The sequence below is a fragment of the Ambystoma mexicanum genome, chromosome 8, assembly GCF_040938575.1.
Source record: "Ambystoma mexicanum isolate Mex_15411 chromosome 8, UKY_AmexF1_1, whole genome shotgun sequence".
Classification (NCBI taxonomy): domain Eukaryota; kingdom Metazoa; phylum Chordata; class Amphibia; order Caudata; family Ambystomatidae; genus Ambystoma; species Ambystoma mexicanum.
This window is the reverse complement of record NC_090929.1, coordinates 1,336,582,162-1,336,608,904: the sequence shown is the minus strand read 5'-3', so window position 1 is coordinate 1,336,608,904 and position 26,743 is coordinate 1,336,582,162. Positions and strand designations below refer to the sequence as shown.

The 26,743-nt window shown below is 40.6% G+C and overlaps 1 protein-coding gene across 20 annotated transcripts in view; it reads right to left on the bottom strand.

The window, feature by feature from the left end:
• The window catches only part of EBF3 (EBF transcription factor 3), a 201,689-nt gene that overhangs the window by 27,787 nt on the left and 147,159 nt on the right, over nt 1-26,743 (bottom strand). For 11 of the 20 annotated variants that reach the window (XM_069611467.1, XM_069611461.1, XM_069611451.1 and 8 more), the window contains exon 11: nt 6,046-6,146. In XM_069611467.1, coding sequence (XP_069467568.1) covers nt 6,046-6,146 — 101 coding nt within the window. The remainder of the gene's footprint in view (nt 1-6,045; nt 6,147-26,743) is intronic. The other 9 variants (XM_069611462.1, XM_069611463.1, XM_069611453.1 and 6 more) reach the window with 1 other exon arrangement.

Here is a 26,743-nt window from a genome sequence, read left to right as displayed (position 1 = left end):
GACTCCCATAATCCTGATGTTGGCAGTTCACATAGTATTTTTCAGGCACTCCAGATGAGATTCAGTGAGCATGACAGAATTACTGGCCCATGGATCAAATGACTGCATGTTCTGTTGTTCTTTTTCAAGCTTAACCAGTCTCCCCTTAAGACACTCTTCTTTCTCCTCCTGTCTTGCTTGCAATGAATCGGCTCTCACAATCCTGGAGTCTGAGATCCTAATTCACATAAGCGTTATATATTGGCCAAACCCCATTGGAAACGCTCTATGAATAAGGGCCTATGCAGTGTCCAAGGAGCTCCTTTTGAAGTCCAGGTTGCATGTCATCTTACTCAGTGCTTCTAGGGATGCAATTAGGGCTTGGCAGAGCTTCTAAATCTCCTTTGCGGCCATGCTCAGCCTGATTCAAGAAGCCACTGTGGGGCACAAAGACCACCCTCCCACTCAAAGAAGGTTTATATTCCCTCCTGCCATGGTCCTGCTACCCAAGTTAAAGGCTTTGCCCAAGGATTCACTGAAACTCCACAAAGCCCCCAGTGGTCGAGTGCAGTTGCTGCTTTGGCCTCGTTTCCCTCTAAGTGTGCCATAATGCATGTCCTTTAGAATCATATCAAGGCCTACTTCTGTGCTGTTCAGCTCTCCGACAACGAAGTCCAGATGGTAGAGAGGGACATGGGCATCGCCCTCCATCCAAGGCTTTCCACACTCTGAAGCGGGCCTACATATAGCCTCTCTTCCAGAGTACAGGAGGTCTGCCAGTCATCCAGGCTCCCCCCTACGTATGCCCTTTGGACACTGTAAGCATGTTATCATTGCCTTGTGATAACTTCCTTCAGTCAGTAGTGGTTATTGTTTCTGTTTAATTCCTTTTGCAAAGAATATCTAATGTTTACTATTAGACAACATACACATTTGTGGATCAGAACTGCGTGCTGCTTAATGTTGTTAACATGCTTGCACATTGATGCACTATATTAGCAGTTTTCCACCCACCAATGTTCTCTAGTTTTTTCCCTTGATGACGTTGTTGCAATTTTTTATAAAGAGAATGATTTTACCAATAATAGTGTATGCTGAGTGCCATTACCAGGTGGTAGTTTCCCATGCTAATATGCCGGAGTGAAACAAGACTCTTGAATGCGTGCCAAGGGACAATACCACCCAATAAAGGGCTAAGGAGGAGAACATTATTTCTATTAGAACATTTAATCCAATGAGGGTAGAAGATTATATTTAAAAAAGGGAGATACAAAGAAGAAACAATGGAATGCTGGGAAAGAAAACAGAATTGTCCTCTGCCACTGGATTGTTTGCAATGGAACTGCCAATGTTGCCATGATAAAATTAAGCCCTACAGACAAAGAGAGGGGGCAGGATAGTAGGATAATGGCCCACCCCAAAGTTATTGCTTGAGTTGAAGCCAAGGGCTCTAAACTGGCAAATGGCTATTGGCACAAGTGATCAAGACACCTCTAAAGGTCTATGTAAACAAATCTCTATGTCTATGTAACTATTGTCGCATCACACCCACATATTGTAAAACCATCCTCCTTACATGATATGGTAGCCTCGATGACACGTCCAATGCTTCGCTGCTTCCTGCCTAATTATATGCTATTTCAAACCCCAAATGCAAATACAAATACTGTTAGCACATGGAGTTGTTTAACTAAAAGAGAAAGTGGATCATTTAAGAGTGCAGCTCAAGTCAGAACGTTTGGAATAAGGCCTGCACCAGAGATTAAGGACTGCATTCCGAGCACTTTGGTTGGCTGAGAGAAGGTCTATATTGGAAACCATGTCCTAAATTAAGTTACTGTGTAGCGCAGGAACACAAACTGTGCATCAGCAATGTGCTATATGTTTAAATAGTTACTCCCGTGCAATCCTGATAAATTGGGCATTGTTTATCTGATCTGATTGTTAGTGTGTGAATTGTGTGTCAATTAAATAAGGATTTAGTGATAACTATTCTGGATATTACATGTGTACTTTAAGTAGTCAATGTCTTTGTATTGTTTTATGTTTTACGAATTAATAACTGTTGTCACGGTTTGGGCAAATGGGAATTTATATTGCCACCTGCAATGATACAACTTAAGTTGCTGTGTATTTCAAGAGCATTTTCAAAACTGGAAAAAGAATACAATTACATAATATGGAAGAATAAAATAACAACAAAGAAAGAGAATAATTACAGGCTTGACTTATTTTTAATGTTATACATCAAAATGCGATTGCTGTGATATGTGTCACATGCATAAACAACCCGGCCAGCTTTCGTCTTTGCTGAATTTAAATGATAACGTTCCCCTAGATATTAATATGTGGCCTTGATTTGCTAGTCTGCTAAGTCACGGCCTTATAACAAAAGCTTTGTAAACAAAAGATTAAACTGAATCGAGCTTTAGAAAATGAAAGGAAAACAAGAGGCAAATAATCACAGATCAGAGTGGAAATGCCTAGATTGAAATCACTACAGGCTACTGGAGTGGAACATGCCTAATTGAACGATTTCATTATGCTGGAAGTTTATGTACATCTTGTAGTATCTAAAATGTATGTAGCAGCGCATTCTTTGCTTTCATTTTCAGACTATGTTTTTACATTAAGACAAAATGAAAACAGGGAATGTTGACTGTAAATAATTACTCTGGTAATGCAAAGGCCCTATTCAATCTTCAATTCCCTTTCGGTACAGAAGAAAATCTATGCCGCCCGGGACCGTAGAGGTTATAAACACATAAGGATAAGTTTGCCGAATAAGCAAGCCACAAGTGAATAACTGAATTTCATTGCAAGGTTGTGTGTGCATGAAAAATGTCTACACTACAACCTTCTTATCCTTCTTATTACTTTCACAACCTGCCAGTCATTGGTAGTTGGCCAGGGCCTGTCCTCTTTCAATTTCTGACTTTCCCTTTGTAATGCTGTATTCGGTATATACAACCATTACAGGTGCCTAACGCACAACAATAGGCCAAGCACCCACAGTAGAAGGGAATCAGACAGTATGGTTCATGAAAGAGCACAATTTTGCACACAACCAATCAAAATAACTACTCACACAGTCTATAGTTCATACACAAATGAGCACAAAGGAAAGAAGGGGCCACTGCTTGAACACCTCATTGGGGCTGTGCTGCGACATGAATACAGGAGTGGAAGAGGTAGGCTAATATGTGCAAACACATGTTTGGAGCATGTTCCTCCCCTGATAGATTGCCTCAGCAGGCAGCCACTGTCATGAGAGAGGTAATCAGGCTTCTAAACTTTGATAGACTGCTGGAAAGGTACAATCGCATCTTGTGTTGTGTTGTTATGACTTTTCATTGTTTACTGTGTCACCTAGCTCACCTCTCAGTGTGGGGGTTACCAATATTGGGTATTGAGGGGGAACATGGCTTTGAAGAGTTCCTTGACATTGTACTAAATGGGCAATAATTCACTGCAGGACGGTTAATTATTACAGGCTGTGCTCCCCTAAACTGCTAAGTGACTGCCTCTCTGGCCTCGGTACTTAGTTTGTAAGACTTTAGCAAGGGGGGTTTGCTCTTTCGCATTTCCACAAAGTGGCAAGACCTACAATCATATTTCAGAGGAATAAGGATCTAACACCTGTGAGGCATTTCAATGTCGGGCAAACGACTGCGAAACTGATCTTGTCACTGCAAAGGACGGCGGGCTACATCCCTGGAAGCAGTTCAAAAAAAGGTGTTGTTTGGACATGACTTCTCCTTTAATGCAACTGCTAAATATGTGGTTACATTGCATTTTCTCAAACGAATCCAATTCAGCATGCTCACAGTTTGGTAGCAACCTCACCAAAATTGTACACATCGGTTAAACGTGTCACAATGAACATTAGAACGTTTACCTTTGACATATGTTAAATTAGATGGCCCACTTTTTGTTTATACATCAGGGACTTCTAATGCCATATCTATGTTGAATGTATTTATGAGGGGCTGCACAAATGTGGCTTCATAATTCTAGAGTATATGTATTATCATAGATAGGGTACTCCCCCCATTTCTTGTTCAAGTTCTAGAAGATGGGGGGGTACCTAAGGGTGTGCAGCCATCGGCCAACAATGTGTATGTTCATGTTGATGCCCCATCAGATTATCACTGCCGCTCTCAGCAGGATGTCCACTGCCTCACTTCACTCCACTGTCTTATTCCACCCCTGAAGTCTGGAGGAACCAAGGCTTGGAAAGTGCTGGGGAAGGAGACACTCCTTAGCGCAGAGAAAGAAAAAGGGCAAGGAAAGTCCACCCAGCTCAGTTGCACTATGCAAGCAGTGAGGATGTAGCGGGTCTGTCTCTAGACCAGAATGTTCTTGTCCAGGCCTGTGGAAACCAGCTAACACCAAACAACGCATGCAGCCACTTTGCCCCCACACAATGCAAAAAGGGACACAGCGGTGGGTGGCTGAGAGACTCCACTGCTTTTCTACACCACTTGACAGTCATTGCCATACTAGGGTTCAACAGTAAGAGTATGATTAGGGTCAGAGCAGCAAGCCCCATAGGATCACTATTAAAACAATTGGTATAGTAGGAAATGGGACTGGGAGGAAGACTATTGATTCAAAGGGAGGGTTGTGTGTGAGATTGCTTCTCTCTGCTCCCCCATACACCCTCTCTGGACCTGTGTCTCGTGCCCAACCAGGGTGCTTTCCCAGCATCCATAGGGCCTGATTACAAAAGGGTTTACAATGGTGCAATCCCAATGGACAACGCTTTGTAAATCAGGCCCCAGTGATGTGGTGGAGGGATGGTCAGGGCGCCCTCCTCCCTACCTTGTTGCTGTATACATTTTGTTACCCTTCACCCACCCCAACACTTTCATACTGGGCTGCTGTCACAGTGCATTTGAGATGGTGTTTGGATAGGGGTAAATTCACTTGTTGCCACATGCTGGAATGGCATACTCGCCATACTGTAGCGTCCACATTGGCCCTGCTGTCCTCTGCTAGAGTCAGCACCCATTTCCCCAAAATAATGAACTCCAGAAAGCATATGAAGATGCCTTTGAAAAGAATCAGTGTATTGCATTTGATAGCAAAATGATGACGACTCAAACAAACCTGCATTCAAAACTTAGATCACTGTTTTACAATAACAGAAGTATTGTTATCTGAATGCACAAGACTATGACCCAAGGGGGCTCTGAGTTTCTGCGGGTATATATTTGTGACTGCGTCTATAAAGTACAAACAGGCACCTTGATTGGTGGTCTTAGGTAAAATATGTGTACGTAGGGCTGCGAGTTTGACTCTCCCTGCTTAATGGTGTTATTTGTTATATTCTTTTAATCCATGAGATTGTGTGCTCTCTTTTAACACTGATTTGATATGGATTTAAAACTTTTTAGATACTTGTTTTATTGCACTATATTATATTTGTTAATGTCATATGTGTTGATCGATGTACTTAGAAGAAATCTTTAGCCGAATAAAATAATACTAATTGATGGACTCAAGGGGTGGGGCTCGCAGAACAAAGTTTGAATAGCGCTGGTTTATAGCATAGTGAAGCTTTCCGAAAGTCTGTGAGACAGAAATCTTAGTTACGTTTTTTTGTTGAGATGTGTCATATGTGTGTATGTCATAGGTTCAAACGGTTCCATGTAATAATATCCCTCTGAAAAAGTCGTCAGGTTCTGGCTACCTTTTCCTGGCTATCAAAATTCTTTCCCCAAATATTCTAGGAGGGGTATAATTATATATTATTACCGCCAGTCCTAGAATATTTGGGGAAAGTGTTTAATAGCCTGGAGGGTGAATCATTAATGCATTTTTTTTAAAGTTGCCAGTATGACGACTTTTTTCATGTGGACATTAATAGCTGATAACATTAAAGTGGTTAATAGTTACACATCTTAATTGCTTTCATAACAATTTCCGTATAAAAATGGATTCTCTAACCTGGCTAGGAATTGGTGTTTTTCAAAAAAAAGTTTGTACATTGCTTAATTTCAGGCATGTCTTGAAGCATTAATCAAATCTAAAATTGCATATGGCAGGATTACTTCAGGGTACCTTGTTACTGACCTTTGGTAACCTTTCCGGGTCACCTGGATGCCGTGGGATGACTTTCTGCAACCTCTGGAAGCCGTAATCTATGGTTGGTTCGTTAAGAGCTGAAAAATAAACAAGATTGACTGGTTTTCATTTGGATGTATGTCAATTGTTACTTCTTAGAATGTGTGTATAAACTCTCGAATTCATAATCTCCTTTTAAACACTGCCTATTATATATGTGAGCAACAACCTGTTATGTTCCACAGACATTAAACCATAAAGGTCTCTCAACAACAAAGCCCACAAAGGTCTGGAACTAGAAATGAGGTAAGAATAAGCAATAGATCTGCCTATTTCATTTCAGCACAGAATTCCTGGGGCTGTACATAGCCATTGCCACATTCACGGTGTGATGTCTGCATCGTGAACTACTTCCTGTGCCAGCTGGGGATTTATGGGAAACTGGCAATTATGACATATGCCCAGCTATTTCTCCGCTCCAGATTTATCCCTCTGGTCCCTTTTTTGTCCAGCTTATTGCCCGAGCACACACACGGCAGTAGGAACACTTAATCTTGCAAAGCTTTAATAATCTGTGAATGGCTGACTACAACCTGATGTACAGTGCGATCATGCTACAGCTGCAATCCACTAGCCTCATGAAACTGCAGACCACACATAGTAATTAATCTTTCCCCCCCCCCCCACAAATTGTAATTTTGACTATGGGCTGTGCTTGGCAATAAATCAGTTGCACATGCTGCTGTGTGCAGTGCATGAATCAAGCGCTTGACTCGGTCAGACTGCACACATGTGTGTTGACAAGCTTTACAAGGACTCCGAGAGCTTTATTCTAACGCCACCGGACTCAACTAAAAACCGAGCCCGAAGGCCCGATGTCTCAAGTGAAGATGAAAATACATATTAGAGCATATTGCTTCCTGGTGCAGGTATCGTTTTCAGGAGAGTAGCCCCACCGCGCATGACGCTACATAAATCAATGGGGTTTCTGCGACTAATAAGAAATGCCTTCATCTATTCATTACTCAGCCAGCAATTTAGGCCATCACTCATTAGTCGCCATGTAATTTCATGATTAACACCAGACAACTCAGCAGGTTTGCCGGGCACAAGTGAACACCAAAGCGGCAAGGGCCTGCACTGCCTTTGAACATGTTGCCACACAGAAATAGCCAACAGGATTAACAAGTGCATCACTTACATGTGTAGACACATAACGAAGTGTCCATATTCAATGCGAGGATGCTCACACACACATGCACTCAATAGCATGACAGAAAGTTGAAGACTGCAATTTGATTTGACATCCCATCATGCATCCCGGAGACAAAGGTCCACACAGGAATGTGAAGTCAGACATTGTCTTGTTAATAAAGCATTGATCGGTCCTATTGATTTTACAAGACAAGGCTTTTGCTGGGATTTTGCCCGTCTTCTTCTTTGCTAATAGTGAAGCTCTTCAAAACGTCTTTGGGGGGATGGGTGTGTGTGTGTGTGTGTCTGTGTGTGTGTGTGTGTGTGTGAGAGAGAGACAAGAGACATGGTAACATTTTTGACTCTCTATGATGTAAATTCTTTAGGTGTAAAACCACTTCATAATCAGACCATTAATCATCAGAAGCTGTCAGTATTGACTTTGGGGGCGATTTGTCAGGGCTTCACTTGAGCCTTTACACGTACATCAAGAGGGGATCTCGTGCACTGGCATACAGAAGCCTCCGATATAGGCCCACCAAATGGCTTACCAAGAAAAAGATATCAAGGCACAGCGGTTCTTGACTAGTTACAACATATGTTGCCATTGTATAATTGCTGAAAATGCGTCACCATTTTATTCTGTATAATAGTTAATCACAATAATGGTTTTATCTAAGGGCCCTGGTCTGATGAAAAGGATCAGAAAAGATGGATGGCCAGCAACTATGGATTTAATGCAAATGGAACTGACAGGTGACATGCATTGTAATGCATGATTTAAAAACCTTTATGACTTGTGATATCCCTACAAGTTCACCCGGGGGACGATATTGCTCCATGTGCATTTTCATAATGTTGTCATAGGTATTAACTCTGTCAACAAAAACGTTCAGCTTTCCATTTACATTTCAAGTCAAACAAATGTCATACATATTAAAAACGAATGATTGCACATAAGTTCTGTTTCATGGAACAGTTTACAGAGCAACGCTGATGTGCACTCACCTTGAGATGTTGGTCGAGGTGTTAATTGGTCAATAAAAGGTTGAATGTTTAGAGACATGGTGATGATATATCTTTAAAATGCTTACAGATTTGTGATCTGTGGTCGTACCGTTGAGTCAACCATGGCAGTGTGCATTATGAAAACTGATTTTCAGAAGATCGTATTCACAATGCCTTCCTCATTCAAGCAGCTCATGGGTAAAATGTGGAGTAAGAAGGAATACAATGGCTAAAATGTAAAAGTGAATAGGAATGAGTAAAGCCCTCTAAATATGCCTGATGGAATCCTTAGTGTGTCGAGTTTACATGCCGAAAGTTCAGCAGAGCCCGGGCAAGAAATTGGCACGTCCCACTCACTGAGTTCTGAGCCAGTCCAATCAATACCACTTTCCTGTTTTAGAACTGGGTAATTATGAGGTGGAGAGATTGCCTGACCTTTCACCCGCACTGCATTACTTTGCTGATATTAAGATAAATTGCCTGATTTTGGGTAAACATATGCTGCAATTCAAACTGTCAGCACTGGTTTGCTCAGGGATAATTTGTATTGATCTCCCAGTTTCTTCCCAATTTTGCTTACTGACCTCGCGTATAATTAGAGAATGAGCCTTGGCTAAGCTAAAGTCATGGTGGAAAAATAAATATTGAAAAGGAAAAACGAAAATACATTTTATGTTAATATTTGTGGACGCGGGCCTTACCTTGACATTAGTTAGCATTATAATTGTTGTAAAATAATGCAATTATTGTTGAAATACATTTGGCCTGATTTGCAAAGCGTTTTTCAATGGGAACCCCCCATTGTAAAACACTCTTATAAATAAGACCCTCTGTAGTCAGTTACTTCAAAACATGTTTAACAACCAAAATGATGAGGAATGTCTGCTTAGATTAAAAATAATTCTAAAATAGCAAAAATAAAGATTATGGAGTATGGTAATGACAGTGTTTTGGGACACATGTTCAGTGTAGTTGCCCGATCTCCAACTATTATCTACATTGCATTGTGATGAAAAATATATACAAATCCAACGTGGGTCATTTTCAAGGAACTGGAGACTATTTACAACGCGTTTCTAATACTGTCGATACACGGACATGAATGTGCCCATCTGCTTCTACTCATTGCATAGAGGAAAACTACAGAAGAAATGGAAGCGAGACAATGTGCATATTCATTTGACAACAATACTTTCCTCACATTTCCCACAGTTGGTGGTAGCACATTGATGGGAACAAAAGGACATCTTTACAAGCAAGGTAAACTTCAGTAACCTTCCTGACAGCATGATACCATGTACACAGTAAAGCCTCATAGTATGTCAGGGGTCTGCAAGCTTTGGCTCTCCAAATGTTTTGGACTGCAATTCCCATCAGCCTCAGCAAATGTTGTCAATGGCGAGGGATCATGGGAGTCATACAACAGCACATCTGGGGAGTCACAGACTCTTGCAGCATGTGAACATGTTGCTCAACAGTCAGGACATATGCAGCTAAAAGAGAACCTGCATGCTGTGTAAACATCTGAACTGGGAGTGCAAGTGTTGCTCAGCCTGATGACCAATGAGGAACTGAGTTTTGGGCAAGCGCCTGACTTGAAGCTTAGATATGCATTGGCTCCAAGCAGCCACTTGGATGGAGGGATGAGTTTTGCTGAGATCAGCAGCCCATTGTCCTCCCAAGCACATTTTACTGTGAGTACATTCACTGTGAATGCATTAAAAGCATGTCTTCTTGAAAGTTCACTTCATATTTTAACATCTGTGAATGCCAATCTAAAACTATACATTCACTGTCATCTTCTGCAAAAAGAAGTCTTCACTGCTCACTGTAAGGTAAAGGTTTAAAATGACCCTTTACTGATTTGAACATATCTCTGCTTCTGAACTGCGCATTGTCAGACCAGGCAAAGCAGAAGCCAGTTAATGGGTACACATTTGAGAGGGTGCTAATATGTAACTCACTGTTGGGCAACATGATATGAAATACCCTTTGGGTATTAACCTGGAGTGCACCTATTTCCCAATGTTTATGCACATTTTGCACATGCAAATTGAAAAGTATCTATGTGATTTGGCCCCATTGCGCCATTTTCTCTATCATTCTGCAACTGGGAAATGTGTATAGGGCCTTATTGGGTCATTGTATTTGAATGTTATTAACTTAAAGTGATAAAAGTATTGATAGTGTATTTATTTATTGGGTATTTATAATGCATCTGTACAGCCCAATGGTGTTTCAAGACACATCAAGACAAGGAGGAGGGAGGCACATGGAATTAAAAAACAAAACAATAACGTTCCTACTTGGTCAAGGGAAATTCGGATCGTGCAATTTCGGATCGTGCAAGTACCGTAACAAAAATGCAAGGGAAGGGGGGGGGAAGGTGAAGGATGGGGGGAACAGGGAAGAAGACACACAATAACGTTCCTACTAAGTCAAGAGACAATTCAGAGCATGCGAGTGCAGTAACAGAAAAGAGGGGAGGGACAGGAGGGGAAGTGTAGGTTGGGGATTGAACATGCATGTGTTATTTTTGAAATTATAATAACTGTCATGAGTTTTGGTAGTGTGATTAAAGAAATTGACTATTCGTAAGGCTACATTTTAACTAATATGTTTACTTATTAGGGTAATATCAAAAATGAATTTGTATTGTAATTGGAAAGTAGCAGATCATGTTACAGGGGTAACATGCAAAGCAAAATAATGTGTGATGAATGTGCACATTAGTGTATCGAAACCCTAGGCCATACCGATGAATGCAAAGTACATTTAAAATCCATTGCATTAAGGGACTCATCAAAACACGAGAAAGAACAAGCAAGTTATTAACAAGAATACCTCTAAAACAATGTTTCTAAGCAGTTATACTCAAATTAGTAAGTGGTATTTACTTACAGGTTAAAAAGAGGCATGACACTCTTCAGCATATCCAAGTACAACAATTAAAATACATAGTTAAAACATATTTTTCAGAGGCTTGTTTGTGCACGACTAAAGGTTTGTACAAGCCTATTAGTATCACAGTTCTTGTTAGTAACATGTTTTGTGTAGCTTGGGCCAACTCAGTGATGTTTCTTTTAGAGGAAAACAAGCCATCTAAAGTTGTTTTTAAAATCTAGTCAAGTGACGAATGGCTACCTGTTTATTTACACCCAGTTATTCTATGCAATATTCTGATCTGATTTAAGCCCAATGTGCTTGACTGAGTATATTTCTAAATCCCAACCAGCACATTATAAAGGTAGAGCAGCAAACATTATTTACTTTTCTTCAAAATGTAAGAGTGCTGAGTCTATCAGTGTGTTTACTGAACAATGTGAGCCATGGACCATCATCAGGTAGCAAGGATTGCTGGGAGAATCTGGTGTAGGTAGGCATTCAGTTTCACTTTCAACCTACTATTGCAGCTAGACTTCTTGTCTAGAGGATCCACCAGGGCTCGAGTCAAGGGTTCACGTGGGCGGACTGCTCGATGGACAGCCGACAGATGTCCTTATAAGTGATTTAATTGCAACTAAGGGTTGCAATTCTGTGAGCAACCTACAGATTCATTTTTATTTATTTGAAGAACAGAGATGCCAATTTCAATCAGAAATAACTTTCACTAACACATGCATTCCCACGAAGGGCACAGCAGCAAAAAGATCACAACAAGTGTTGAGCTAGTTCGTATTAGTGTTAAAAAAGAAAAGTGGGACGTGTACCAGGGACAAAACAAAACAAACAGAAAACATATATTTAAAAACAGGTTACTTACAAAGGTAGCTTTGACCTTAGCATGCAAGTGCTTCAAACGAAAGAGTACCATATAAATATACAAAATAACATTGCTATGCTTCAATAGAGGGTGCTGAAGGGAGGGTGTGGAAGAGTGCAGGGACCTCCAATCCACAGTTAAGCTGGCTTTGACTGTGATGGGAAGTGAATTCCAGTGGAGTGGAGTGAGTAGTGAGAAAGTGCTGAAGCAATAGGTGGCACAGTGAGGTTGTGTGCAGAAGAGGAGCAGACTTTATAGGCTCGGAGAAGGAACTGTAAAAGTGAGCGGTTGTGCATAGAGAGCCAACCAGAATGTTGTTAGTAGGTAGACAGGGGGAGGATCTGGGTTAGTTGTAGACAGTGTGGGTAGCAAAGTTGAGGACTTTGTCTAGAGGGAAGAAGGAGTAGAGAAGAAGGCCACTCAGTAGGCTTGAGCAGTAGTCATCAGGTTTGCCGAGCACGAGCACAAGGGTATAGATTAGTTCAGAATTAGAGATGGTATAGCACAATCCAGTAAAGAATTGTAGTGAGATGGTTGGAAATCTGTTGTGAGATGGCTGGGGTGAAGGAGGGAAAAGAGGAAAAGATGTGCATGCCATCAGCAAAGGTGGGATATTGAAAGCAAAAGGACGAGATAAGTCTTCCTTGAGCAAAGGTACAGAACGTGAAAAGGATAGGATCCAGAAGTGAGTCTTGGAGGATGCCAAACGGGAGAAGAGTGGGGTCAGAGGTTCAGGAAATTTTATTTTAAAGGATCGACCATTAAGGTAGGAGTGGTTGACAATGTCAAAAGCAGCAGAGAGGAAAGAATGATTATAGAAAAGAGTTCGGAGTGGTGAGCATCAGAGAGGAAGTTGGAGACATGAATATGTGTAGTATTGGTGGAGTGTTTACTACAGAAGCCTGTTTGAAGTGGATCGGCAACACCATAATCCTCACGGTACTTAGAGATCTGGTTGAAGACCACACACTCAAGGACCCTTTGATAACAGGGAAAGAGGGAAACTAGGGGACTTGATGTCCTAACAATGGGCTGCAATATGAATGCAAGCTGTAGGTGAACTAATGGCAATCTCTTTAAAAAGAAAAGAAAACAAGCACATTTCTAGTTTCCATGCTGATCGCATATACATTACTGAGTGCCAGTTAAAACTTTAGTTCAGTAGCCACATAACCTCTCCATGATCAGTCAGAACATGTACTCTGTACCGCCACCCTTTAAAGCAGAGGAGCTCTGCTTAAGTGGGAAGAGTTCAACATGTGCATCAGCTACTAATAGGAACATCAGCTCACCCAAATGCCTTTTTGAAACCTCTGACACTTACCTGTCTATTGATGTAAAGGAGACACGTTTTAGTGCTACTGGTGGTCGAAAACATTGAAGGAGTGTTCAATATCACATGAGGAATAATTTCAGGAAAACTATTGCACGAAAACTATTGTATCGAGCCCCTATTGTATTATAGAGATCGAAAATGTGTACTAGAATGAATTACGCACCATTTTACTTTAGGAAATTGAAGTGGGTCGAGAGTGCCGATGGTGTGCTCTTTTATGAAGTCTGTACTAATGAGTCTCCCACCTCTTTTTTAGGACTTGCGCCCAGAGATGCACAATCATTTCTGAGGGAGTTTTGCCAAAACCAAAAACTGTTTTACATGAGATGTATGAGCTATGAACACTGCTGGACAGGACATTCACAGATTTAATGGAGAACAATTGGTACACATAAGATTCACAGAAGCCTTTTATAATGGTGCAATCCCATTGAAAAATGCTCTGTGCAGGTTTATGAATCTGGTGAAGGTTAATACAGTATCTTACATATAAGCCTTTTTTTTAAACTGGAGAGAAACATTGAAAAAATACTACTTTTAGAGTACTTAACAATTTTTTTCAGGGATATCCTACAGGGATGGTCTACCAAAATGTAAAATGTCAATAAGATCCAGTTAAAATAATGTTCATACGGAAGCGTTCATGCCTTGACCTGCAATGGCACAATATAGGAGCACTGAAAAGGACCATGGAAAATCAAACTCCAATAGACATTGCTTTACTGCATAGTGCAAGAAGTCAGAAAAAAAAGAGCGGACCCACACAAGCTTCGTCAGATATACATTAACGTTTTCAGACACATATACGCAAATCCTCGCTCATCACAAACAGTAGTTAGTTCCAGTATGCACTCTTGGTTCAAATTTAGGTAACATAGACTGTAAAGTGTGAAATTTACGAACGTGTGGGGAAAATGACATAATTTAAAAAATGGCAGAATACAACCCTGTTGTATCAAATGTCATAAAACAAGTCTCCCATCTGAAACATCTCTTTATTAACCATGCCATAAGATATTAACATTCCTCATTTAGTGGAGGGCCTTTTTATCTGTTTCAAATACATTATTCGTCCTTTTAGAGATAAACTGTATTAATATCCATTTGAGTAGGCTACCGCGGCCTAATGCATAGTAATTTTTGTTGGAGAGCTTTTATTTTAGAATAGGAAAATTACACAGCAATAAAACCTGAATGAATAAGCAGCTAGCATAGCTGGGAATCACATTCCATGCCAAATGAGGCAAGCAATCAGACAACCTCTGAAAGAAGCAGATATCCTGTTATCATATGCAGGCCAATAGCCAAAGTGGGTCATACAAATAGGGTCTGACACACCAAATACGCTCATTGAATCCTACATGTGGAAATAGCCCACAGCTCAGAAAGGATGCATATTTAAATGCATCGGAGTGCACTGGAGTTAATCTTGTTACTTTACATGCATTAAAGGCATAACAGAAGAAACATTCTAAATATTTAAGTCATTCCAGTGTACTAGGGGATTAATCATACCGCAATTGATAACATTTTAACGGTCTGTGATGTCAGTTCAAGTTGGGATTGCTGAAGCTAATGTGGCAGCAGAAAATGATATAAGGCTCTCAGCTTGCAGCTGTGACCAGAACATCTACAACCCGAATGCTACAATTAGAAATGTACCAGTGTACATGGTTTAGAGGACTTCCATAGCTGTGATATCAATAGTTCACACTTTTTTGTGGTAGTGTTACTTTATGAGTATTAGATAGATAGATAGATAGATAGATAGATAGATAGATAGATAGATAGATAGATAGATAGATAGATAGATAGATAGATAGATAGATAGATAGATAGGATAGATAGGATAGATAGATAGATAGATAGATAGATAGATAGATAGATAGATAGATAGATAGATAGATAGATAGATAGATAGATAGATAGATAGATAGATAGATAGATAGGCATGGACAGACCCTGATTCATGGAAGTGTTTTATAAAGGTGCAACCCCATAGGAAAATGTTCTGTGAATCAGGCCCAGTGTGTCATTGGGAGTGTCTGGTGACATTATAATAAAGCATGAATACTTACTTCTCTCCAGACGTCACTTGAACCAAAGATGGCATTATTTTATCATAACATATATAACTCATTGTGTGCTTTTTACACAATACGGGACTATTTGGTTTAGTCAGAAGGCAAATTTATACTTAAATCATAATGTTGTCAATTCTTTGCAACTACTAAGTAATATGTAGGGAAAACAATACAGACAAATATTTAATGTGTGCTTGTCCGTTTAGGTGAATATTATGTTTTCGTTTTTAAATTAATGTTTAGCAACCATGCTTCACTTGCAGGTGTGTGGCTCTTTGCAGTCTTCATTTAACAATAGACATCTCATTGCATTAAAGGTTTGTGTTTCGTGTATAACCCTATATTGGTTTAACAATGATTAAAGAATTGGATAGGGCTGAAAGTTGCAATGCTCACCGGACAATGGACCATGAATTCACACACCCCGTTTTAGTTCAGCCTGCATTGATGAAGTTCTCCTTTCACAGAGTCGGCTGATGGCAATGCAGTGACTAGCGCACATCTGCTCTTAAAAGCAATTGTGATGCTCACAGATGACAGGGACCAATTCACATGTATTGGATCCTTCTCTAGACTACGGAAGAATGTTCATTCAATGGGTACATTAAAACGATATTTGTGCATGCAATTTAAAAATACAAATGTGGCTAATGTATTGAAGTTCCATGCTGCCATACAACAAAGTCCTGTTTGTATTTGCAAAACACTCTACTAACCAGATGTCCTTAATGGATCAATATGTAAGGATGCACCTGGAATGTAGATTACAAGACTATCATAAGGACAGTTCCCAATGCCGTAATGATGCGAATATGGTGGTCGCCTGGTTGGAGGCTAAGTACCTGCTTCCTTCCACGGAGGAAAGAAAATTGAAGACTTTTCTGTTTGCTTAGGGAATTAAGTCCATGTCTTACTTCGCTCCCATAATCTGCCCATGCCTGTGGAGCTTTTGTGTTTCTTGTTGTTTCCTGTTGTGCCCTTAAGCCTACGGGTCCATGGCCTGCGCATTATAAATGTATTAAAGAAAATTTGTGACCTCAATGTAGATAATACACTACTCCTTCCCAAACAGTGGAGAACATGAGGATCCCTTCTGGTGTTGAGATGTTCAGACAGCAAATCAACATGCTTGCATGATTGTCAAAAAGGAAGATCATTCCGTCAATGATGTAAATGCAGCCCCCCTCCCGCAATGCTCCTGTCAGTCTACAGCATAAACCAAGTTGGGGCCCTAATCTTTCATCGTCTTGGCCTCTTTGGATTCATTCATGCAGGCTGTTGCAAGGAACAGATGATTACACTCCAAAGGGTACCAAACGAATTATTGAAAGGATGAGTCAATCTCATAACATCGAGACACACATTGAAAACTTTCAATTTGCCTTCTGGGAAGAAAGTCGAGATTTTCTTCCGAAAATGGCTTTCCCCGAATGTTCCAGTGGGAGCCACCAGATTCAGTCTGTCTGCCCTGACATTTCTATAGACAACAATATGAAAGCTCATGGCATAACAACAGGGAAAACAATTGGAATATGGCTGTGGGTTGAACTAGATCACTCACTGTAATTACAAAGATTCTAAGTTAGGTGCAAGAAAGATCTGCATTGCACACTCTCAAAGCAAGCATACTACATGAATAATTGACCAAGCAGTTCAACATCTATGGCCGCATGTCAACTCACAATGTGTGATGGCCAATATCTCTCACATGATGAAACTGACTACGTACATCTCATGAATCAACTGTGGATGATCAATGAAATGGCACCTGCCCAATACAAGATGCAATCTCGTGCATATTACATTTAAAGAAATGCCTCATTAATATAGGAATCCAGTAACATTCTCAAGTATCTGAAGGCATCATGGGCAGCCCATTATAAAAAAATAAAAAGAAATGGGGGTTCCAGCAGGAGTTCTGAGCATGATAAATATCAATGTCTTTGGTTGAGAACTTTATACAGACAATCCGGAGTGATTAATAGTAACCATGAAATCTTCTTGATGGGGGTGGATTATTCTGTATAATACCGCTAGAATACTGGATATTCTCCTTTTGAAGGAGTAAACAACTGTCTCCAAGCTGGGAAAATGTTGCAGTGATTAATCAGTTGTCTTTTTTTTTGGAAAGTGTACCAGTCTGCAAGTTAATGTTTACATTTGCTTTCCTTTATAGTGCAGAATGGGCCTCCAAATGCTTGTACCATACTCCCAGAGTTTTCCCTCAATGTAGTAAGTGTTCATTGACAACACACAACTGGGGAGTAGGATATATTAAGTCATTTAAAATCTTACAACAAGATGATTTTAGAACAATGTTGTAGCCTTATAGACCAAGGGAGGGGTCGTTATTGGAATAATACCTCACCCCCAAGTATGGCAAGAGGGCAAAGCATGGAGCTTGGGTTGGGTAGTTTTGGTGATGAAGTAAAAGGCATATTTTAATAAATATTCAACTAAATAGACAAAATGTGTTTGTAACTGAAATGTGTTGTTTGCAACATTTAAATGAGAGAAGGTCGGAAAATTTGGGAGGAGCTGCATAATGGCTTTCTGCCTGTGTGGTATTTTGGGGAGATTGACTCATAAAAGGCATGAAAAATGTAGAAGGACATGCTTAATTATTTTCTGTTGTTTCCCTTTGTGTTTATGACATTAGAATGTTTGGCATTCATTCAATATCAGTAGTTATTGACTGCATTCTGAGCATTCTGATGGACTGAGAAGAGCTCAATAATTATTTTCATGTGCCACTACATGCTAAGCCATAATGTACACATGTACAGTCTTGGTGCATATGTATACATTAACTGTGGGCACACACCTGTTCAAAAAGCTTGCAAATGGGATTTAAGAAAATAATGTGTCGTGCAAAATGTTTTAGTTTACCATTGTTTATAAAGCATAATCTTCGTATTAATTGGCACGTACACGTTATATGCAAAATAATGTGCATACAAATCAATCTGTGAAAGACAAATAAGATTTGGAAGTTCCTTGCACCTTGACCATAGGAACACCATAGGAACACCACTTGTAATCCTCATGTATATCCCCGCCTCTTAGCACCAATATGCCTAAACATTTCTCCTCCTAAAGCTCGACCGAAATCGCAGGCTACTTATATAAGCCACTTGTGTTGCACTGGGAAGAAGAGTCATTGCGACTGCAGCACCTTAACTGATAACCAAGCTACTGAGACGTGTAGAACATGCTTGGAAGTCTTGTTGCCTGCCTGATACACACTTCAGCACTTTAAAATAATTCTACTCCGGCGCTGAGCCCTATTTTTAAATAGTGTCATTATACACGTGAAGGAAAGAAGCGAATGCAGGAAGCGCCGTTCTGTTAGCACCAGCAAACCATTCATTGTTCGGCAAGTGCCCAACTATCAGCACGACATAAGGGGTTCAGCTTTTCCTCCAGCCTGAAAACCCCGACTGCAATAATAAAAACAGGAAGGCATTCATTTGCTTCATTCCAGCTGCTGGTCTCAGCTATTAAATGAGTTCCAGTTTCATTTCAATAATGATCATCTTCCTGCAACTTCCCAATCATGCATTTGTCATAATGCAGTAATTTTCTGGCTACAAACAGATCCTGGTAATGAGGCCGTTTTTCACATTAGCAGCATAACTACATAATAAGAACATCTGCAGTTCCTTTTCTTGGGAAGACGCAGGAGTGCCAATTAAACATGGCGATCCTTAAATAAGATATAGTATGCTTTTCCAACATTGACGCTGGCACCCTAATCACTGTTTTGCTTCGCCCTGCCCCAAAGAAAAGAGGTTGTAACGTGTAGAATTAAATAAAGTCCAATCGGATTCCTCATTGCCGAGGGAGCCCCCTAGAGGATGGACGTGATTGCAGGTCCTAAGTGCCATTTGCTGACGAGTACTTTACACGGTAACCAGCTGAATCCAAGGAGGGGCATGCCAATAGCAATTACACCACCTTGAGGTTATTAAATGTCCTACAGATAAGTAAGTAGGTGAACTTGGCCAGGTGATACAGACTGCTGTGAGCAAATGACTGCCGGGTGAGGAATGCTCCTTTGTCCTGCTGTTTGTCAAGACAGCTTCCCTTTCAGAAATGGCGGCATAAAAAGCCATATTAAAAAATGTGTGCCTCGTGCAGGCAGAATTGATGTTCAGGTCCCGGATGAATACTTCACCCCATCAGACCGCATTCTTCAGATCGCCTCCAAAATATTATACAAAGTCTGTGATTGCCTGTTTTGCCCCCTTTTTTTCTCCGGCTTTGAAATAATGATAAGTTGCGCACTTTATCACCCACTGTCTCTACCCAGTGCATTTCATCCATAAGACATTCAGATGCTTGGGAAATTAAAATTTCAAAGATGTGCTGCAAAAAAAAAAAAATCAATGGGAAGGGATCAATGCTCATAGAAATTTCATGAACTTTGAACCAATATGGGCATGATGATGAGAAGTGGTTGGAATTTCTGGTTGCTGATTGTCCCACGCGCGGATGAAATGCAGCCTACGGTGCTAAGAGGAGGTATACATTTCAGATGGGTTTTCAATTTAACATTTTGTCTGACAAATGATCTATTTTTTGCCCTCCTTCAATAACAAGCACAAACAGAAGAAAATCATCGGCTTTTCCAGAGTGACGCGTAGTACTACCGCTACACACGGGCACCTAATGCTTTGCACATTAACACTGCAAAGAAATGAAATCGGTTCCCTTTGCAGCCGGATCGCAGGTGCAAATTAATATTGTAAAATGAAGATCAATACATGGACAGGGCCAAATCAATAGCGGCTAAATTATTGCTGCATTTTCCTCCTCATTCAAGATGAGTTGTGTTTTCCTCTCAAAGTCAATACTTTGCAGCTTTTCTCATTAATTTCTCAATAAATTTGGCAATGAATTTCAATCACAGAACTCGGCAGGGTGAGCCGGCCATTGTGGAGTGCATGGCAAATACAAAAGCGTGGAGGGTCTGAACACACACCATCCATCAGATGGTGGTCTTGCCTGCTGAAGCAGGACGAACATGTTTGACTTAGTAAGGACAACCTATTTACTGCAAAAATTAAAAAGACTCTTAACCTCTTTTTTTCTCAAAAGGAACTAAACATTGATTTTTCATTGAAAAAGCAATCCCTTTTTCAGTTTAGTGGTTTTCCCTAATAAAATGGGTTCCCCAAGAACACCAGATGACTACAGGAGGCAAAGCAATCGGAATTTTAACCTCACTTTTTATTGCAACCTTTAAATTCAAACGTCACTTAAAAAAGATGTTCCAGTCATGCAATGTCACAAAATATTCCTAAATAAGGCCCTAATATGAACCTCAGGTGTGTTCTCATTCATTGCTACGCATACTGTTTTTTCTTTTCTTTGTTTACCAATTCTTGCATCATGTAACCTAGCTGGGCCTACTTTCACAGGGACTGTCCCTTTCACAGCAATGTCTGACTGCAAACACCTGCATTGTGATGTCAGATTACACAGAGTAAGAAAACCGGGCAGCCATCTCGTGTTACTTGTTACAAAAATAATCTCCTGGATGGCAACTTCTGGACTGCATTTAAAAAAATGTGTTTACATACCTCAAAGAATACATCTGAGGGTGACTTTTAAAATCTTACTGAAACTAAATCCACGTAAACCAGTTCTGCAACTAGGGAAAAGTATATGGCGTGGGCTAGCAGCTGCACTTCCTTCCGAAAAAAGCAAGATAGTGTCTGGTCTGCTGAAATATGATGAGGATTCAGAAGAAACCAATAGAGGCACACTTTCGGAAAGTGTGAGTTGTGCCGGTGGGCCACCAATGCACGAGCAACATCCTACAATAACAACTAAAAACAAAGTGAAAAGGCGGTACCCCGCTGACGATTCTTATGTGCAAACACTCCACATCTGCAATCACGTTATCAGCCCTGCAAACAGACTTGCATTGTGTTTGCACTGGCGATAACGTGAGTGCGAGGTTAAACCAGGGCTTTCACATGTGCAAATGTAGCATACTACGCCCAGTGGCTTTGAGTGTTTTTACATGAGCATGTCTGTCTACTTCTCAATCTTGGCCAAACTTGTGTGGGTGAAGAAATGAGCCTTCCACAGAAATACACCTGCAGTGAATTCTACTGCAAGAGCATTATTCATGCACTGGCAAAGGTAAACATAGCAATGGATTCACAAGACCATCCTGGTGCTCCAGTAGTCGGGAAGCACACAATTTCCCCTCGTGTAGTCTTCTGTTGGGGCTGGCAAAATGTAACATAACTCTGACATGATTTGTCAGGTGCTCCACAAAAATCAATAAACTGGTGGTCTGAAATTGGCCCCTTGTGATTACATGTTTCCTCAGGCAGTTATCTAATGATAGTCAATTTGGGAAGGATTGCTACTGTGCAAGTCATAAGAATCATTCCATCAATGCCATTGCCACTAATTTGGAAGGGGCAACGGGTCTTGTTCACCATTAGATGTAATGACCTACAAGGAACACTGATATCTACAATATCACAAAGGGCACAGGTTGATTGTTAGAGCCTGTAATAATGAGAGGAAAAAGGGGCAATAAAACGGGTTCAAATTTAGAATAGACAAAGCTAGTATGCACTGTTAATGAAATACATCTATGTAAGATAACTCGACAGTCAAGACTCTTCAGCTTTATAAGTAATTATGTTATTCACTTTGTGGGAGGCACATTTAAGAGAAATGAGAATGTGGCACTTTCTTACAACCAGAAAAATGAACAGTTTAGATTTAAACAAAACGTACTGCATCTGCCTGTCGGGTTGCAGTTTAAAGCATGGTATTGTCTTGCCACAAATTGTTGTCTCACATTTTTACCAAACAAAAGAATCCTTGATTGAATTCAAATATTGTCAGCGTCTTTTCCCACAATGTGTGTCATGGCATATGCCCTCGTGAAGAATCAGATGGCAGTGCTAAAAACAGGCACTAATCGTGTTACTACTTGTTTTACCGATCTGTCTGATTGTAGGTTTGTAAACTCAAAGGCATTAAAACCTCCTGCATGAGTAATACTGTGTGGTGCTGTCAATATTACTATCGGCAACGATGCTGCCATTCCTCAATGAAGTCCAATGGGATATTAGAATGGGGATTAAGGATAAACTCATAATTAGGTAGACTTGCCACTCTTACTACTGGTGGTAATGGCAATTCAGTTTGGGGCTATTAGAACTACTAATATCTTGACATTTGGATTGAGGCCCATAGCCCCTTCACCTTTAATAGAGAAGATATGAAGTGGGTTGAGGTATAGCACTTGGCACTGAGCAACATATGCAACTTGTGCTATTTATGTGTTTCCTTAAAGAATCCAGTTAAGTATCAGAGGTTGCATCTAGGAGAATAGTTTCATTCATTTCATCAGCAACTAAACTTGCTTGCTTGATCAGCTACATACGCTGCCTTTTAAGCATGCAACAATAAGAACTGTTGTAGCAGCACAAAGTACCCATAAAGCACTATCATCAGTGGTGTAACGCTCTTCAAACTAGCACCGAAAAGGAAATAATTATTTGTTTTGTGCACCTGATCGCCTCCACCACAAGTCGCAAAGGAAATAATTAATTATTACATTTAGCGCAAGACGGAGAAGCCCTGGCTGCCCTGCACATGTCAGGAACCAGGAAGCTCTACCTGCCTGAGAGCTTCCTGTTTCCTGTCTGATCAGTGGAGTGCAGAACTGGGGGGCCTGCTGCAGAGGAGTCCCTTGGAAGCCAGGCGACTGGAGGGTAAGAAGAAAAACATTAAGTGTGTGTGTGTGTGTGAGGGTGTTGCATGTGTATGATGTATGTTTGTATATTTGTATGATTGCATGCATACAAGGGTGTGTATTAGGTATGTGTATTATGTATGTAATGTGTGTGTGAATGAGTGAGTGTATGATGCATGGGTGGCTGGGTGCCTGTGTGAATGAGCAAGTGTGCAGTGCATGTAAATAAAAGAGTGAATGTTGTTCTCTTGTGCTGGGCGGAGAATCTGGTTTGGTGGGTGGGGGGTGTAGGGCGTAATGTGGTGGATGGTGTGTTGTGCTACTACTGCATTTCTGATGGGCATCCATGTTAAAGCAAGCATTGTGACAAAGAAATAACATCACTTAACATATGTGCTAATACCCGGCTAGACTGGTATTTTAATGCAGCCAGTCTAGCCATTTCTTACTCTGGCATGACATTGATTACTTAGCGTCTATGATAAAGGAAGCATGATAATATTATGTGGGTAGACTGGCATTTCGGTGCAACTAGCCAAGCTATTTTCTATTGTGTCATGACATTTTTTACTGAACATCGATGATAAACCAAGCTTGATAAGTGTGTGAATGTGTCTACACTAGCCTAGATTGGAGCCGGTTTGGACATGTTTCCTTATTGTGGCATGGCATGTTTAATTGCAGAGCCAACAGGAGTATGTTCTTATGTTGGTTTACTGGCATTTATTGGTGCAATCATTTTGGAAATGTATGGGCAGAGCCAGCGTGAACATGTTTTTGTAATGGCATATATTGTGGGGAAATGCATGAAAATGCTTTAGGAACTGCTGCTGTACACTGTTGGTCACTTGCATCTATTGGATCGTTTTCATGAATTACCCTACAAAACCAGTTGCAAACTGTCAGACCTTTTACCCATTTTGTTTGTTTACAGAAAGTGTACTGTATAATGCACCATTTTAAAACATTATTAAAAAGCAATCTTCGGGTAGAACCCCTCCCCCAATTCCACTTTCATATGTTCGGCTCTCTCGCTACGCTTTAGTCACTCTTGCATACTTATGGCAAATATTTACACCCCTCTATTAAAAAAATTCACCACCCACCACTGATGGATGTTATATTTGGGTACCAGGGACAAGGCACTGCCGCCTTGTTTCTATGTTACACAAACGATTTAAGCTTTGATTTATAAACATAGTACATCTTTCACGTAGACCAGTGGGCACGTGCCCCTGCAGAGATATAATCATCCTGGGCATTACAGACACCACGTGATGATCCAGGCTGGCCTGGAGTCTGATGCATCCTGTGCTTTGTTGAGGAGCTTCGGGGGTGAGTGGCCCCTCAGCATGTCTCACAGGGCCAAATGTTGTGGTACACACCTATCATATTTTGCTAACATTATCGCTCCCCCCAAACTACATACTGCCATGATTTCAAAAGAATCAAAACTCATCTTTGGGAACAGATATGTTTAGAAAACAAAACTTTACATAAACTGTACATTACACACCATCAACACCATTCTTCCCACTCAGCCTAATTTATTGGTCCTACCTAAATGTGACATGTATGGCATGGTGCACAGGATTACAAATGTATTTCATTTATTGGCACATGAACATCACTGAAGCTGAAAATGTAATGACAATGAAAATACTTCATACCCTCAAATGAACACCAAATACTACGCCTTGACATGGTGACGTGTCCTTTGGATAGCATGATGTTTATGCCATGCACTGTCCAGAAAAGTATCTATGCAAAAACGTACCAGTGACGAAGTATTAGTTTTTGAAATTGAAATGGGAGAGTAGTGTTGTCTTAAGTCACAATTCGCTAGTCAGTATCTGATTTTCAAGCTGTGTAGAAACCATCATTAGTCATATCACATAAAGTTGAAGATTGACGCCACACCTAAGAGCTCTTAGGTGCATTCGCCTTTCCACAGTTCTGATCAATAAGTCACTGTCTCAAGTGGTGCACGCTTCTCTATGCCCTTCTCTGCATAATGATCTCTTCTGATGTTTCTCCTGACTCTTGCACCATTTAGCTTTATCTCTGTCTATGACTTTTTCCACCCTAACCTCCTCATGCGAAAGCAAGCATCAGTGATGTCTTATGTGTCAGTCGCTCAAGCATCATCTCTAAGTCAATCTCTAGGTTTCCCAAGAGCTGGCTATTAAAGAAATGGCGAACCCCTTTCAATGCTGTCTTCAACTAAACTAACAGTGTACATTCTAACCAGCACATCTTTCACAATCAATTCCATTCCCTAGTTCACTTTCCATCTGTAATTGATAGAGTAACCTTGGTAAATGGACCATCACAGAAAAATACAATGTAGTCATTTTCATGATAGTCATCCAACAAAGCTTTCAGGATTTGCAGAGTAAGAGCTGTCTAATCATATATAATTGGATTACCAAACCAATCCACAATGAACAGGTGTTGTGTTATTGTTTTAGGATTAGCAATAAACATATCCTTTGACTTGCTATGTCATACTAGCACCCCCGTACATGTTGATCAACATTCAACAGCACCATTGTGCCAAAGATAATTCTTTACATGATGGGCAGTTTATTATTGATTCATTTGCATGTTATTTCAGCAACCTATGGAACATACATGAATGGCCAAAAAGGAGCACGAAATGGTGGTTTTATTTACTGATCCAAGCCCTCACTGTATATTCTACGCTGCTGCTATCTACCAGCATTCTCACACTCTCTGCCTGCCCTAGTGCCAATGCTCCCTCTCCGCTCACTCCTTCATTCCCCGTCTGCCATACACCCTCACTTGGGGATACGCCACTCTCCCTTTGCCTCATTTGCCTCCTTCTCCTAATCTGACCAACTATCAGAATATATGAGTAGCACATGTGTACAAGTGGTACGTCTATGGCCTTTTGATATCCCCTGAGATTACCTTAGAAAATGTGTTGTAGCTAAAGAAATGTCAAAGAAGAGGTATGCTTTCTTTGCAATCTAAGTTATTGTCTGACTGATCGTGTACAGCATGCAGTGGTTGCTACAGAACACTGTGATACTGCTGCATTTGATGAATATGAGGAAACTGATTCCTCAAAACTACTCAATAGTTGTTGATTCTTACATAGTTTTGTTAAAAATGTGGCTGTGGATTGTAATTGTTAAAAAATTGTAAATGTCATTCTTTATTTGTAAAGAGCTTATACACAAGTGAAGTGCTTGAAAGCGCTTCAAGGCGGGAACGGGACAAGTGGATATCGTCGTCATTCTTCGGCCTTGAAGAATCTGAACGATCTACAACAATAACTAGCTCACTAGGCCAGAGGCATTTCTATTGGTATAAGTGTATGACAAAGAGTGGGGAGAGAATGGAGGGGGGAAGGACATACAAAGACAAATGTGTTGGTCATCAATGTGCCTATGCATGAGTATATTAAGCACAATGGGGAGACAGAGGAGGACAGGACAGAAAAACCTGCTAAGCCTAGTACATTTAAGCTTGTGCAACTGCGTAGACAGGCAGTGCGAGGGAGGGGGAGGGGGACGAGTACTCCCAGTCCAGCAGGGGCTTGGGTTAAGTGT